Source organism: Hyla sarda, chromosome 2 (genome assembly GCF_029499605.1).
Source record: "Hyla sarda isolate aHylSar1 chromosome 2, aHylSar1.hap1, whole genome shotgun sequence".
Classification (NCBI taxonomy): Eukaryota; Metazoa; Chordata; class Amphibia; order Anura; family Hylidae; genus Hyla; species Hyla sarda.
Window position 1 is genome coordinate 437,090,349 of NC_079190.1, and position 16,333 is coordinate 437,106,681.

At 44.4% G+C, this 16,333-nt stretch overlaps 2 protein-coding genes and 1 long non-coding RNA gene across 4 annotated transcripts in view; 1 reads left to right on the top strand and 2 right to left on the bottom strand.

The window, feature by feature from the left end:
* LOC130356962 (transient receptor potential cation channel subfamily V member 1-like) overlaps positions 1-6,826 on the bottom strand; it is a 76,563-nt gene extending 69,737 nt beyond the window's left edge. For both annotated transcript variants that reach the window (XM_056559181.1, XM_056559180.1), the window contains exon 1: positions 6,692-6,826. The gene's annotated coding sequence lies outside the window, so the exon portion shown is untranslated. The remainder of the gene's footprint in view (positions 1-6,691) is intronic.
* LOC130356966 (uncharacterized) overlaps positions 1-15,313 on the top strand; it is a 107,958-nt gene extending 92,645 nt beyond the window's left edge. Inside the window, exon 4 of the long non-coding RNA XR_008889046.1 lies at positions 15,189-15,313. This is a non-coding gene — a long non-coding RNA (uncharacterized LOC130356966). The remainder of the gene's footprint in view (positions 1-15,188) is intronic.
* Positions 1-16,333, bottom strand: part of SHPK (sedoheptulokinase) — a 36,707-nt gene that overhangs the window by 3,744 nt on the left and 16,630 nt on the right. The window contains exons 5-6 of the mRNA XM_056559185.1: positions 15,171-15,346; positions 6,692-6,892 (exon numbers count right to left, since the gene is read on the bottom strand). Of these exons, the coding sequence (XP_056415160.1) occupies positions 6,692-6,892; positions 15,171-15,346 (377 nt within the window). The remainder of the gene's footprint in view (positions 1-6,691; positions 6,893-15,170; positions 15,347-16,333) is intronic.

Consider the following 16,333-nt stretch of genomic DNA (forward strand, 5'->3'; position numbering starts at 1 on the left):
CTTAGCCCTAACCTCCAGCTATGCTTTAATATATGGGCACCAGCTGTTCCATCGGACTCTTGTGGTGCAGATTGAAATATAAATTCATCCTTTAACCTTCTTGCTACACATGGTTTTCACTGTGATTTAGAGTGCTAAACCTTGGTTACTCTTTTAGTTTTTGTTGTCACACACATATGCTGATATATGTCCTCTCATGTTGCACTCCCAAGTCCTGTTTCTGTTGTCACTATATGGTTGCATACCATTAAAATGTATCTGAGTTAACTGCCACATAGACGCATGGTTTTCATAAAAATGTTTTAATCTCCTGTGTATATACAGTGGGGATCAAAAGTTTGGGCACCCCAGGTAAAAAATTGTATTAATCTGCATAAAGAAGCCAAGGAAAGATGGAAAAATCTCCAAAAGGCAGATTAGACATTCTTATAATATATCAACAAAAGTTAGATTTTATTTCCATCATTTACACTTTCAAAATAAGAGAAAACAAAAAAATGGCGTCTGCAAAAGTTTGGCCACCCTGCAGAGTTAATATCTTGTACTGCCCCCTTTGGCAAGTATCACAGCTTGTAAACGCTTTTTGTAGCCAGCCAAGAGTCTTTCAATTCATGTTTGAGGTATCTTTGCCCAATCTTCCTTACAAAAGTCTTCCAATTCTTTGAGATTTCTGGGCTGTCTGTCACGCACTGCTCTTTTAAGGTCTATCCATAGATTTTCAATTATGTTGAGGTCAGGAGATTGTGAAGGCCATGGCAAAACCTTCAGTTTACGCCTCTTGATGTAATCTCGAGGTGAGTTTAGGATCATTATACATTTGTAGAAGCCATCCTCTCTTTAACTTCAGCTTTTTCACAGATGGCATCAAGTTAGCATCCAAAATTTGCTGAAATTTTATTGAATCCATTTTTCCTTCTACTCGTGAGATGTTCCCTGTGCCACTGGCTGCAATACAACTCCAAAGCATGATTGATCCACCCCATGCTCAACAGTTTGACAGTGGTTCTTTTCATTAAATTCTGTTCCCCTTCTTCTCCAAACGTACCTTTGCTCAATTTTAACCTCATCGGTCCACAGAACTTATTTCCAAAATGCATCAGGCTTGTCTATATGTTCATTTGCAAAGTTCAAACGCTGATTTTTGTGGTGAGGACGTAGAAGAGGTTTTCTTCTGATGACTCTTCCATGAAGACCATATTTGTACAAGTATCTCTTTATAGTGGAATAGTGTACCACAACTCCAGTGTCTGCCAGGTCTTTCTGGAGGGATTGTGCAGTCAAACAATGGTTTTGAATTGTTTTTCTCACAATCAATCCTGCAAGCTGTTCTGTCTGATATTTTTCTTGGTCTTCCAGATCTTGCTTTAACTTCCACTGTTCCTGATGACTGCCATTTCTTAATTACATTCCGAACAGAGGATATTGACATCTGAAAACATTTTGCTATCTTCTTATAGCCTTCTTCAGCTTTGTGAGTGTCAACTATTTTCAGTTTCAGATTTCTAGACAACTGCTTAGAAGAACCCATGGTGCTGATTGTTGGGGCAAGGTCAGTTGAGTCTGGGCATTTAAAACCTTCGAGATTGACATCACCTGGTCTTCCCAGATGATGATTGAGAACAATCCATGACACTGGCAGGTCTCAGCTTTACAGAGGGGGCAGTGCATGCTATAAAATCTGCAGGGTGCCCAAACTTTTGCGGAAGCCATTTTTTTGTTTTCTGTTATTTTGAAAGTGTAAATGATGGAAATAAAATCTAACTTTTGTTGACATATTATAAGAATGTCTAATCTGTAATTTGATGCCTTTTGGAGATTTTTCCATCTTTCCTTGGCTTCTTTATGCACATTAATACAAATTTTTACCTGGGGTGCCCAAACTTTTGATCCCCACTGTATGTATACCCTCTGACATTTTATCAGACATGATTTTCATTTTAGACATTAACTATTTTATCGAAATGCGTTGTCCCTTTTCTATTTGACTTCTTTTTCAATAAAAGTTAGTCCTGTGTAACTGCTGGCTCCCCTTCTATTTTATTCACACCTGCATACAGTAGTACTCCTAAGAAACCCCTATTTTTTGTACCCTCCATATTGCCATTTGTTCTCCGTTTCCTCCAGGATGACGGAAAAAAGGGATCGGAGCAGCAGACTGTTTACCATTCCCCCTGAATACCCGCAGACCACACGAGTTTCACTGGCCTTTTTATACCTCCACAAAAGGTCAGTACGGCACCTTGGGTGTTGGTGGTGGGTATTTGCAGTGTCTTTTTATCTACCTTAATTACTTTACTAGGGAGCGCCCGTTTCCCCCCCCCCCATTTTTTCCTTTCTGAATGATGATTCAATTTCAATAGGAGTGTGATAGCCGTCACCACATTCCTGTGAGATCTCAGCATGTACAGGCTGCCTAAAGGTATGTTCACATGGCGGACGTTCCATGTGGAATTTCGCTGAAGAATTCTGCCAGAAATTCCGCCATAATTTATTGCCTATTGATTAGAATAGGATTCCACAGTCCTAGTCAGATAGCAGAATGAATTTTTGAGGAATTGCAGAAATCCTGCTGTGTGAATATACACTAAGAGTGATAGTTATTTTGTATGTGGGCTGGGGTGTCTATAAATAGTGTGTACATGGGGGCCCCATGATCTTCTATTGCCATGGGGCCCCATGAGGTGTTAGTCCACCCTTGTGAGCAATACACGTGTTCAGCCAGAATGCAGCCCCTGGAGCATTGAGCCGATTACCCAGGGCCCCACTGCCGGCATGCAAAAAGCCACGGTCAGTCTGCCAGTGCAGGGGAAATGTAGGGTCATGCAGCAGCCACTCAGATGAATTGTAAATGGTTCTAAAAGAAAGAAAATAACTAAACACTGCTTTTTTGACAATACACAGATTAAAATTTTGTCATATAAAAGCAAAATGTTACTGAATTTCATTGAATTATAGTTGTAAAATCTGTTGGCACAAATAGAAAACCCACAGAAAAGCTTTTTATCCAGAAAAACAGCAGAATGCAGCCACCGTCTTGACAACACATCAGCTCCAGATTACAGGAAATGGGAGATGCTTGGAGACCAGATTGTTCTATCAAATTGTGTTACATCCTTTTCATTTAAAATCAGGTTTCCTGTGCACATTACTGGATTATTTCTATCTAAAAAGCTTCAATGGGAGGATTTTCACGTAAAATACAAAAAAAAAAAAAAAAACTGTCACTATCACACTGCTTATTAAAATAACATCATAATACTGTAATAGAAGAATACCAGAGGGTGTAAAGCCCCCAAAGGACCAGAATGGCTGCAAGTAATATTCAGTGTAACAGGTGTCATATTATTCAAGAAGGTGCTATTATACATTCCAAACCACAGGATGTGTACACACACATACATACTTCCATGTGTACACTGTACCTTCAAATACAGTGACCCCCCCGACCTACGATGGCCCCGACATACGATCATTTCAACATACGATGGCCCCTCAGAGGCCATCGCATGTTGAAGGCAGCATCAACATACGATGCTTTTGTATGTCGGGGCCATCGCATAAACGGCTATCCGGCAGCGCTGACTGCTTCAGCTGCCACCGGATAGCCGTTTACGGTGCCCCCTGTGGTCCGCTGACGATCACTTACCTGTCCTCGGGGCTCCGGCGCGTCCTCTTTGGGATCCCCTCCATCGTCGGCGCTCTCCATCGTCGTCATCACGTCGCTGCGCACGCAGTCCCGTCATCCAATAGGAGCAGCGTGCGTAGCAACGTGATGGCGGCGAGGGAGAGCGAGGATGCCGGGGACACCCCGGGGACGTGGCGACAGCGATGGAAGGCGACATCCAGGGTAGCGGTGACGGTCCGGAGCGTCAGGGACACGTGAGTATAACCTCCAATACCAGTGGTCTTCAACCTGCGGACCTCCAGATGTTGCAAAACTACAACTCCCAGCATGCCCGGACAGCCGTTGGCTGTCCGGGCATGCTGGGTGTTGTAGTTTTGCAACATCTGGGAGGTCCGCAGGTTGTAGACCACTGTCCTATACTTTACATTGCACGGATCCCTCAACATGATGGTTTCAACAAACGATGGTCCATTTGGAACAGATTACCATCGTATGTTGAGGGACCACTGGTATCTGCTTCCCATTAGGGATCGACCGATATCGGTTTTTTAGGGCCGATACCGATAATCGGTGGAGGTTAGGGCCGATAGCCGATAATTTATACTGATATTCCGGTATAAGTTATAGGCTATTTATTCCTCCGCGACACCGCTGCAGATCATTGATTTGAAGCGGGAGCTTTAAATCAATGCACTGCAGTGGCTTTTGCGGTGCCATAGGCCGCCGCCCGCTTCTCTCCCTCTGCCTGTCCGGATGTCCTGAGACCTATCACTGCCACCGCTCCCCCCACTGCCGCACCGCGACCACCCCCCCCCCGACCGTCCCCCCCGGACCCGCAGCACCGCCCCGGCCCCATTGCCTCCCCCATCCCCGGTTTTATAATTACCTGTTCCCGGGGTCCACTCTACATCTGGTGGCCGGTGGCGTCCTCCTGAGCTGTCACTGTGCGCACTGACGGTGACATCACGTCGTGCACGTCACGTCACTCGTCATTGCGCACAGCGTAACGCAGGACGCAGCAGGAGCAAGAAGTAGCGTGGGCCCAGGGAACAGGTAATTATAAAACCGGGGATGGGGGAGGCAATGGGGCCGGGGCGGTGCGGTGTGCGACGCGGTGCGGCGGGTCGGGGGCGGTGCGGGGCATTATCGGCTTATCGGCAAGGTAATTGCCGATACCGATAATGCCCCAAATCGTCATTATCGGCCGATAATATCGGCCATACCGATAATCGGTCGATCCATACTTCCCATAGGCACGTAATCATGACAACGTCTTCTTCAAGAGCCTCTTTTGAATCACCATGGACTTAGCAAATGTATTCTCCATTCTGATGCTTGTTTTGTTTTCTTGGCCACATCTACATGCCTAAATGAGTTTCTGCCATATAACTAGCTGATTAGCTTTTTGTGCTAACAAGTGATTAAGCAGATGTACCTAATAAAGTGGCCATCTTAAATGGGACCTCTAAACTACAGTGCCAGATTAAAGGATATTCAATGTTGGTCAATGCACATGATGCCCGTATATTGTCTAGTTTTCACCAGGTGCTCAATCCAAACACAAACTGGTAGGTCAATTTAATACCTTTTAATCTCTGTGTGTAGATGATATAAGAATGTTAGCAGGTCATTTTTAATGGGTAAGGGGCAAAAATAAATGAAGTGGTTATCCAAAAATAGAAAAACAAGCATAATTTCTTCCAAAAACAGCACCACGCCTGTCTTCAGGTTGTGTGTTGGAATATAACTTCTCTTCAATGTAACTAAGCAGCAATACCACAGACAACCTGTCAGAAGGGAAACAGGCATGTTAATAAGACCATGCCTCATCAGGAATAGTCAGCAGGATTCTGGGCATACTTTTTTTTTTATCAACATAGCCCTTTCTGGCACTGAGTTTTAAGCCTTTTTGTTATTATGCAAGTGAGGTTCAAGTTCCCAGGAGACATTCTCCTTCACAGCAATTTAAAGGGTTAAAACGTAAAAGGTTCCAAATGCAATAAAATAACAAGCTGTTACTTATCTCCCCTTTCTGTTCCCACCCCCATCCTTTGGCATTCTGATGTAACTTCAACAGCGGATGTCACGTGACCGCTGCAGGCAATTTGTGGCCTCGGCGGTCAAGCTTCATATTCCTGCCATTAATGCTCATTGACGGGAGCCATAATACCAGGAGTACAGAGCCTGACTGTCGAGGCAGCTGATTGGCTGAGGTGGTTACATAACGTCCACTGCTAGAGTAACAACGGAGCGCAGATGTCTGACCGCGATCTCGGCTGCGGCACCCCAGGCATCCGGTACACAGAGCAAACTTCACTCTGTATTGGATGACTGGCAATGCGGGGCGGAGGCTCGTAATCTCACGGGGACGCCCCACTTCTGATGCCACGGCCACGCCCCCTCATGCAAGCCTATAGACTTGCATTGAGGGTGTGTGGCCACGACATCACGAGCAGGGCGTGCCCATGAAGTCACAAGCCTCTGGCGCTACACCTGACGCTCTAAACGAATGCCGGGTGCAGCAGGGAGATCGCGGGGGTCCCCAGCGGCGGGACCATCGCGATCAGACATCTTATCCCTTTTCCTTTGGATAGGGGATAAGATGTCTAGGGGCAGAGTACCCCTTTAAAACCTTACCAAAGGTTATATGATCCAGATGTCAAAATGGAAGACAGAACTTCAATATTGTGTTCTGTGAAAGTGAGGTTTATGTACCCATCAAGTACAATAAAATGCAACATTTTGACCTTACATGCGTAAGAAAGACCTTATTGCATCATATTTGATGGGTGAATAAACCTCACATTCACTGAACACGATCTATTGGAGTGCTGTGGTCCATTTTGTTTCACGTACTTTTTGAATTGTATGTAGAAAATATTGTAACCTGAGCCTACTGTAACTTAAGGGACCACTGTGTATTGATGCACCGTAACGGAGACTAAAGGAGGCTTTTGGCATCTGTCAGGTGAATGTAGAGACTAAGCTGAAGTGCACAGAGACTTATATAAATATATCTGCACTATTCACCAGACAATGTATATGTATAGATAATTCTGCTATTACCTAACTCTGACGTCCATTGAGTTAACATTGTGACGAAGGAAGCAAAAACATTCCCTCCATTCAGAGAAGCCGCAACTGCCAAATACCGATCCTTGAAGTAAGGAAAATATGTCACAGCTTGAGGAGGACTAGGATGGTCTTCAGGCTGGAATCCCCCCGGCATGGAGAAGGTCAGCTGAGCAGATGTGCTTATATTCATGACTTTAAAATTAGAAGAACATTGAGGAAGAATTTAATTCTTACAGCAAAATTCTATACAGAGAAAGCCATCATAGAATGGAACCAATGGAGCCTACATCACACTGAAAATCTCCAGTTTGCTAAAGTGTAGCATAAATGAACTCAGCCTAAGGCCTTAAAGGGGTACTCGCACCCTAGACATCTTATTGTCTTATTATCCTTTGGATAGGGAATAAGATGTCTGATCCCAGACATTATTGCATGCAGGACCCACCTGTTTTTTCACCGGAACCGCTGGAGGGTCTGAGTCGCGACTACGGGAACGGAAGTCTGTGGCGTCAGGACTCCCCCCCCCCGTGTGACGTCACGCCCCCTCCCATAGAATTGCATTGAGGGGACGGGCGTGATGTCACACAGGGGCGGAGACCTGATGTCACGGACTTCCGTTCCCGTAGTCACGACTCAGACCCTCCAGCGGTTCAGGTGAAAAAACAGGTGGGTGCCGCATGCAATAATGCGGGATCCCCAGCGGCGGGACCCCCGCGATCAGACATCTTATCAGACATCTTATCCCCTCCTTTGGATAGGGGATAAGATGTCTAGGGTGGGAGTACCCCTTTAAATTTAGATCTGATTTTGGGAGATGCTACAGGTACTATATGATGCTAAGGCAGCTGAAGTATTCTGATAAAAAGAAAGATGTCCAGCAAACTACATGATCCAATAAAACTTCTTGCTTAATTATGTCAGGTTAAAGGCATGTTCACATACAGTGGCGCAAAAAAGTATTTAGTCAACCACCAATTGTGCAAGTTCTCCCACTTAAAAAGATGATAGAGGTGTGTAATTTTCCTCATAGTTATACCTCAATTATGAGTGACAGAATGGGGGGAAAGAATACAGGAAATCACATTGTAGGATTTCTAATGAATTAATTGGTAAATTCCTCGGTAAAATAAGTATTTGGTCACCTACAAACAAGAAAGATTTCTGGCTCTCACAGACCTGTAACTTCTTCTTTAAGAGTCTCCTCTGTCCTCCACTCGTTACCTGTATTAATGGCTCCTGTTTGAACTTGTTAACAGTATAAAAGACACCTGTCCACAACCTCAAACAGTCACACTCCAAACTCCACTATGGCCAAGACCAAAGAGCTGTCGAAGGACACCAGAAACAAAATTGTAGACGTGCACCAGGCTGGGAAGACTGAATCTGCTAACGGCAAGCAGCTTGGTGTGAAGAAATCAACTGCAGATTTCAGTGGCTGGGGGCCGCCGCTAATAGCCAGCATGCGGCGTTCCCAATTGCCGCGGCTGGCTATTAACCCTTTAGATTGCCGTTGTCAAAGCTGACAGCGGCGTCTAAAGGGGCATGTGAATGCTCCCTGGAGGGCTAGTGGGGTTGATTTCTCTCGAGTATGGAAATACCTCATATGAGGATGTAAAGTGATCTGCGGGTGCACTAGAGGGCTCAGAAGGGAAGTAGCGACATCAGGCTTTTGGAAAACGAATTTTGCTGAAATGGTTTTTGGGGGGCATGTTGCATTTAGGAAGCCCCCATTGTGCCAGAACAGCGAAAAACACCCCACATGGCACACTATTTGAGGGAAACTACACCCCTCAAGGAACATAACATGGGGTGCAGTGAGCATTTACACCCCACTGGCGTTTAACAGATCTTTGTAACAGTGAACGGTGCAAATGAAAAATTACATTTTTCATTTTCACGGACCACTGTTTAAAAAATCTGTCAGTCACCTGTGGGGTGTTAAGGCTCACTATACCCCTTATTACGTTCCGTGAGGGGTGTTGTTTCCAAAATGGGGTCACATGTGGGTATTTAAATTTTTGCGTTTATGTCAGAACAACTGCCACCCCTGTGCAAATCACCAGTTTAGGCCTCAAATGTACATGTGCGCTCTCACTCCTGAGCCTTGTTGTGCGCCCGCAGAGCATTTTACGCCCACATATGGGGTATTTCTGTACTTGGGAGAAATTGTGTTACAAATTTTGGGGGAATATATTTTCTATTACCTCTTATGAAAATGAAAAGTATGGGGAAAAAATATAAAAAAAATTGACACTAACAGGCTGGTGTAGACCCCAACTTTACATTTTCATAAGGGGTAAAAGCCCTCCAAAATGTGTAGCGCAATTTCTCCGAGTACAGAGATACCCCATATGTGGCCCAAAACTGTTGCCTTGAAATAAGAAAGGGCTTTGAAGTGAGAGAGCGCCATGCGCATTTGAGGCCTAAATTAGGGATCTTTGTAGGGGTGTACTCGGATGCAAGCGTTTCACTTGCCTCCTCCACCAAATATACTGTACACCAGTTTTCCCCAAACAGAGTGCCTCCAGCTGTTGCAAAACTTACCACATTCCTGAACAGTCAATGCCTGTCCAGCAATACTGGGAGATGTTATTTTGCAACAGCTGGAGGCTCCGTTTTGGAAAAACTGACGTACAAAACCTTTTTAATTTTTATTGGGGGGGGGGGGGCTGACAGTGTAAGGGTGTAGTGTATATGCAGTGTTTTACTCTTTATTTAGGGTTAGTGTAGTGTAGTGTTTTTAGGGTACATTCACACGGGCGAGGTTTACAGTGAGTTTCCCACTGCAACAGAAAATTTGCCGCATTTCAAACTTGAAGCGGGAAACTTGCTGTAAACCCCCGCCCGTGTGAATGTACCCTGTACATTCACTTGGGGGGGGGGGGGGGAACTACAACTCCCAGCATGCACCGACAGACCGTGCATGTTGTGTGTTGTAGTTATGCAGCTAGAGGCACACTGGTTGGGATTGGGAAACACTGAGTTAGGTAACAGACTACCACAGTGTTTCCGCACCACTGTCTGTTTCCTATCTCAGTGTTTCCCAACCCGTGTGCCTCCAGCTGTTGCAAAACTACAGCTCCCAGCATGCATGGTCAGGCAGTGTCAGTGCATGCTGGGAGTAATAGTTTTGCAACAGCAGGAGGCACACGGGTTGGGAGACACTGAGTTAGGAAACAGACAATGTTTCCCAACCAGTGTGCCTCCAGTTGTTGCAATGCTACAACTCCCAGCATACCCAGACAGCCAAAGGGCTTGTTGGGAGTTGTAGTTATGCAACAACTGGAAGAGAACAGTTTGGAGACCATTGTGTAGTGACCAGACTTTAACTTCAAGCATGCCCAGACTGCACAGGCATGCTGGCAGTTGAAGTTCGGCAACATCTGAAGGGCCCGATGTTGCTGAACTACAACTCCCAGCATGCCTGCGGGATGCCTGCGGAATGATTTCAGCAGGCATCCCGTTCCGATCCCCGTCCAGCTAGCAGCGGGGATCGAAATTCCCACGGGCGTACAGATACGCTCTTGGTCCTCAAGTACCAGGACACAAGGTCGTATCCATAAGCCCGTGGTCCCCAACAGGTTAAAATATAACAATATGTATCCCGTACGGTAAATTACATAAATGTAAAAATAAAAATACCAAACCACAGAATTGCAATTTTTATAATATCCCAGAAAAAAAGTTAAAAGCAATTAAAAAGTCAGATCAATACCAAAATGGTACCGATACAAAAAAAAGCTGACTATGGCGCAAAAAATTTGCCCTCATACAGCCCCGTATTCGGAAGAAAAAAAAAAGCTACAGGGGTCAGAGAATGGCAATTAAAAAAAAAAATCTAAAAAGTTCAGATTTTTTTTTAAATTAGTAAAACATGACGGAAACAATAAAAATCTGGTATTGATGTAATCAGGACAACCTAAAGTATCAAAATGACATGTTAGCTCAACCACAAGGTAAATGGCGTAGAAAAGAAAACCACCAAATTTGCTAAATTATCTTTTACTATTTCAATTTCACTTCGCCAATATTTGTATTTATTTTTTGTTTCAGAGAATATGTTATGGAAAAATGAAAAGGTATCATTATAGTAGTTAGTTATGGCTATTATAGGGCGAGGAGGAAAAAAATGAGAGTGTAAAAGCAAAAATTGGCCGGGACAAGTGGATCGTCATAAGGGACAAGTAGATTTTGCTCATTTTTAGTCCCGTGGACAAGTAGTTTTTTATTAAATTTCCATACCCCTGAGATAACCAAAGTAGAACTTTTTGATAAAAATTCAACTGGTCGTGTTTGGAGGAGAAAGAATGCTGAGTTGCATCCAAAGAACACCATACTTACTGTGAAGCATGGGGGTGGAAACATCATGCTTTAGGGCTGTTTTTCTGCTAAGGGACCAGGACAACTGATCCGTGTAAAGGAAAGAATGAATGGGGCAATGTATGGTGAGATTTTGAGTGAAACCCTCCTTACATCAGCAAGGGAATTGAAGATGAAATGTGGCTGGGTCTTTCAGCATGACAATGATCCCAAACACACTGCCCAGGCAACAAAAAAGTGGCTTCGTAAGAAGCATTTTAAGGTCCTGGAGTGGCCTAGCCAGTCCCCAGATCTTAACTCCATAGAAAACCTTTGGAGGGAGTTGAAAGTCCATGTTGCCAAGCGACAGCCCCAAAACATCACTGCTCTAGAGGAGATCTGCATGGAAGAATGGGCCAAAATACCAGCAACAGTGTGTGAAAACCTTGTGAAAACTTAGAGAAAATGTTTGACCTCACAACAAAAGGTATATAACAAAGTATTGAGATTAACTTTTGTTATTGACCAAATACTTATTTCCCACCATAATAAGCAAATAAATTCTTAAAAAATCAGACAATGTGATTATGGATTTTTTTTCTCATTATAGCTCTCATAGTTGAGGTATACCTATGATGAAAATTACAGGCCTCTCTCATCTTCTTAAGTGGGAGAACTTGCACAATTGGTGGCTGACTAAAAAGTTTCTTGCCCCACTGTAGTCAGGACAAACACATGAATAGGCCTGATGCCTTTTAACAGTTCTCTTAAAGGATAAGTCTCATGTTCAAAAACTTATCCCCTATCCAAAGGATAGGGGATAAGTTTTAGATCACGGGGGGTCAGAGCGCTGGAGCCCCCCACGATCTCCTGTTTGGAGCCCCCGTGCGCTAGCACAGGAGCGCGTCATGACCCCTGCCCGAAGTGGAGGCCGCCACACCCCCTCCATATAGTTCTATGGGAGAGCTATTCGGCAATCTTCGGCTCTCCCATAGAGCTTTGGGCGGGTTGTCGTGACGCTCTCCTGTGCTAGTGCACGGGGGCTCCAAACAGGAGAATGCGGGGGGCCCCAGCACTCGGACCCCCCCCCCCCCCGATCTAAAACTTATCCCCTATCCTTCAATTAGGGGATAGGTTTTTGAGCATGAGACTTGTCCTTTAATCTTAGACTATAACAGCGAGGGTTAAGTGCCCATCTTAAATACTTCCCCACCATCCCCCCCCCCCCTGCCAAATCCCATGACTCAAACATGAAATACAATATAATACAAATAATCTATACAAAGGAATTGTATGACATATATAAAAAACAGAAACGTATAAATAAATGTATTTTTGTTTTGGTTTGTTTGTTTCTTATTATATTATATTAGCATATAGGTATACGGAAATCTGCATGGAGACATGGCTCCCAAGATAGATATCTGTGGTCTAATAATCCTGGAGGTAAACAGACCGACAGGACATTGTTATTGGGGGAATTAATAATGAGTAGTAGAGTCTGTGAGGATTCTGCCAATGTGGTTAGTAAAGTGCCATGCTGGCACACAGCCATAATCACAATGAATATTACACTGATAATTGTGGATCGGAGAATTATATCTGTATTGTTTGTATTAGTAACTGCAATATCTATGAGCTGGAACAGACCTAAGATGTGCCTACTATTTATGCTAGTGTTGCAGTGAAACTACAACTCCCAGCATGCCTGGACAGTCACTTTGTGTATGGAGAGCACCAGGCTGCAGGGCAGGAAATTGCAGGGGGTCTCAGTGGTCGGACCCTCCGCGATCAGACACTTATCCCCTATTCTGTGAATAGAGGATGAGTACTTATGTACCAGAGTTCCCCTTTAAGCATGTTGTCTTGTCAAGCAAACCCCTTACCCTATGCTTTGTTAAGCGTTTAGATATCATTGTGGAGGATAGCTTGATTTAGAGTCCTTGTTATTAGCTAAAACGGAATATTACATCATGAACGGTTATTCTACTGAATGTACAACAAAATATACTGCTGGCCACAGCTTCCCCCAAAATGAAAAGTGTTATCCCAAGATCAAAAGTTATCCCCTATCCACAGGAGTGGTGGTCTGACCACTGAGATTGTCTGTGTGGCTTCCAAACATTAATATTCCCATAAGGAATGTATAGAGCAGAGGTGATACAACTACATTTAGCGAGTCAGGTGACCGTTTGAGCTGAACGCTGAGGCCTGGTTCACACCTAGCAGCCGCACTGCTGTCTGTTATAGAACATTAATAACCTTATAGTAAGTCACAGGGTAAAACGAAGTGTGTTGGATTTATCCTAAATACTGCCACACACTGTGCTCCTGAATATAATCCTGTCACATGCTGTGCCCATGAATACTGACACACACTGTGCCCCTGAATATAATACTGTCACATGCTGTGCCCATGAATTCTGACAGACACTGTGCCCCTGAATATAATACTGTCACATGCTGTGCCCATGAATACTGCCCCACACTGTGCCCCTGAATATAATACTGTCACATGCTGTGCCCATGAATACTGACACACACTGTGCTCCTGAATATAATACTGTCACATGCTGTGCCCATGAATACTGCCACACACTGTGCCCCTAAATGTAATACTGCAACATATCGTGCCCCTAAATATAATACTGCCACACACGGTTCCTCTGATTATAATGCCACACACTGTGCCCCTGAATATAATACTGTCACATGCTGTGCCCATGAATACTGACACACACTGTGCCCCTGAATATAATACTGTCACATGCTGTGCCCATGAATACTGACACACACTGTGCTCCTGAATATAATACTGTCACATGCTGTGCCCATGAATACTGACAGACACTGTGCCCCTGAATATAATACTGTCACATGTTGTGCCCATGAATACTGCCCCACACTGTGCCCCTGAATATAATACTGTCACATGCTGTGCCCATGAATACTGACACACACTGTACTCCTGAATATAATACTGTCACATGCTGTGCCCATGAATACTGCCACACACTGTGCCCCTAAATGTAATACTGCAACATATCGTGCCCCTAAATATAATACTGCCACACACGGTTCCTCTGATTATAATAATGCCACACACTGTGCCCCTGAATATAATACTGTCACATGCTGTGCCCATGAATACTGCCCCACACTGTGCCCCTGAATATAATACTGTCACATGCTGTGCCCATGAATACTGACACACACTGTGCCCCTGAATATAATACTGTCACATGCTGTGCCCATGAATACTGACACACACTGTGCTCCTGAATATAATACTGTCACATGCTGTGCCCATGAATACTGCCACACACCTTGCCCTTGAATATAATACTGCCACATGCTGTGCCCATGAATACTGCCACACACTGTGCCCCTGAATATAATACTGTCACATGCTGTGCCCATGAATACTGCCACACACCGTGCCCCTGAATATAATACTGTCACATGCTGTGCTCATGAATACTGCCACACACTGTGCCCCTAAATGTAATACTGCAACATATCGTGCCCCTAAATATAATACTGCCACACGGTTCCTCTGATTATAATAATGCCACACACTGTGCCCCTGATTTTAATACTGCCACACACTGTGCTCCTAAATATAATACTTATGTAAAAGCTTTTTTGATCTATACAAAAAGCTTTTGAAAGGTGTCCCGGACAATCGGAAGGGTGGGGCATAGGGTCTGCAAGGCCTCTCTCTGCTTACATCAGTGCTGCACGTCTGCACTGCGCCGTAGTACACTTTGACAGAGCATGCGCAGTAAAACTACATAGGGTTGCTGCTGGCAGGCGAACTCTGTGTGTCATAGGCTATGCAGAGAGAGGTATTGTAGCCCTACTGCAATGTGTGGGCAGCTTCACAAGTGTTTTTGTATGTGACAAATGCACTGTAACATGTACTATACAGGGTGAGCACGTCTGCTATTCACACTTAATAGTACAACAAGCTGTGAGAACATTTATCTCAGCATTAAAGTAACTAAAGTGTAGTTGCATGTTTCCAGGGATTAGAACTGGATTATAGGTTTACGTTAGTCGCAGTTCTAGTGTATTCTGTATCTTTATACCAGAGGCATACTGAATCATATACGATCTATGGCTCTAGATCTAATATATTGGGTGTAAATACACTGCAGTTTATCCGTACCTGCGTCTGTGATTTCAGGTGATGCACTGTAGACTGAACACTGGAAATCTCCTAAAGCAACACCAACTTCTGCCCCCTGAGGGATTCCACACCACTCATAGGAAGTCTTCCCAGCTATACACCCAGCATCCAGGACATTGGGGAGAAGATGTACAGGAAAACCCCACTCCTGTAAACTAATATGGGGAGAGAATCAATGAAATTAATAAAAATGAACACACAATAAAACAAAAACAAAAAAAAGTAATAAAAATGAACCATAGAAAAGAATACAATATATTACTCTTTAAAATACTCTTTATATTACTTTCATGGAGAATTACAACACAACATGTCTGAACCTATGAATAGTAGGGGTGTGAATCGCCAAGAATTTGGCGATACGATTCGGTTGGGGGCGCAATCCACCCCACCAGGGAGCATTCACAGATCCCTTTAGACGCCGCTGTCAGCTTTGACAGCGGCGATCTAAAGGGTTAATAGCCAGCCACAGCGATCGCCGCATGCTGGCTATTAGCGGCGGCCCCCAGCTACTGAGAACAGCCGGGGGCTGCAGAGTATGGAGCGGGCACGAGTCCGGAGCCCGCTCCATACACACTGCAGAGCACCGCATGCTGGATACTAGCGGCGGTGATACATCAGCGGCCCCCGGCTACTGCAATCAGCCGGGGGTCGCAGAGTACAGAGCAGGCACGAGCCCGCTCCATACACCCAGAGCGCTGCCGCGTCGGATCCGGGCTGCCCGGCTCCACAAACGTGGAACTTGTATCTCCTGATGCCCGGGACATGCTGTTCCGGGCGTCAGGAGATACAAATTCCACATCCCTAAAAGGATCGATTCAAAAATATTTTGAATTGATTCAGTATCGCCAAGTGAAAAATCGCGCGAATCCATTTTTCTTACATCCCTAATGAATAGCAAAACAACTAGTGATGCATCCCCACACTGTAGTGATGAATCCCCATACTCATTCATTACTTGGCAGATGTTCTATTTTGGACTATGAGCGACAACGTTTGGAGAAGCGCCTTGTTCCTAATACTACAATACAAAAAGTTATTAATATTCTATCCCCAGCATTGCTCCATTATATCGTTTTACAACAATAGCGTCTTTTGTCCTTATTCCCCATTATTTGTTTTACTAGGTCACTAGCAGTACT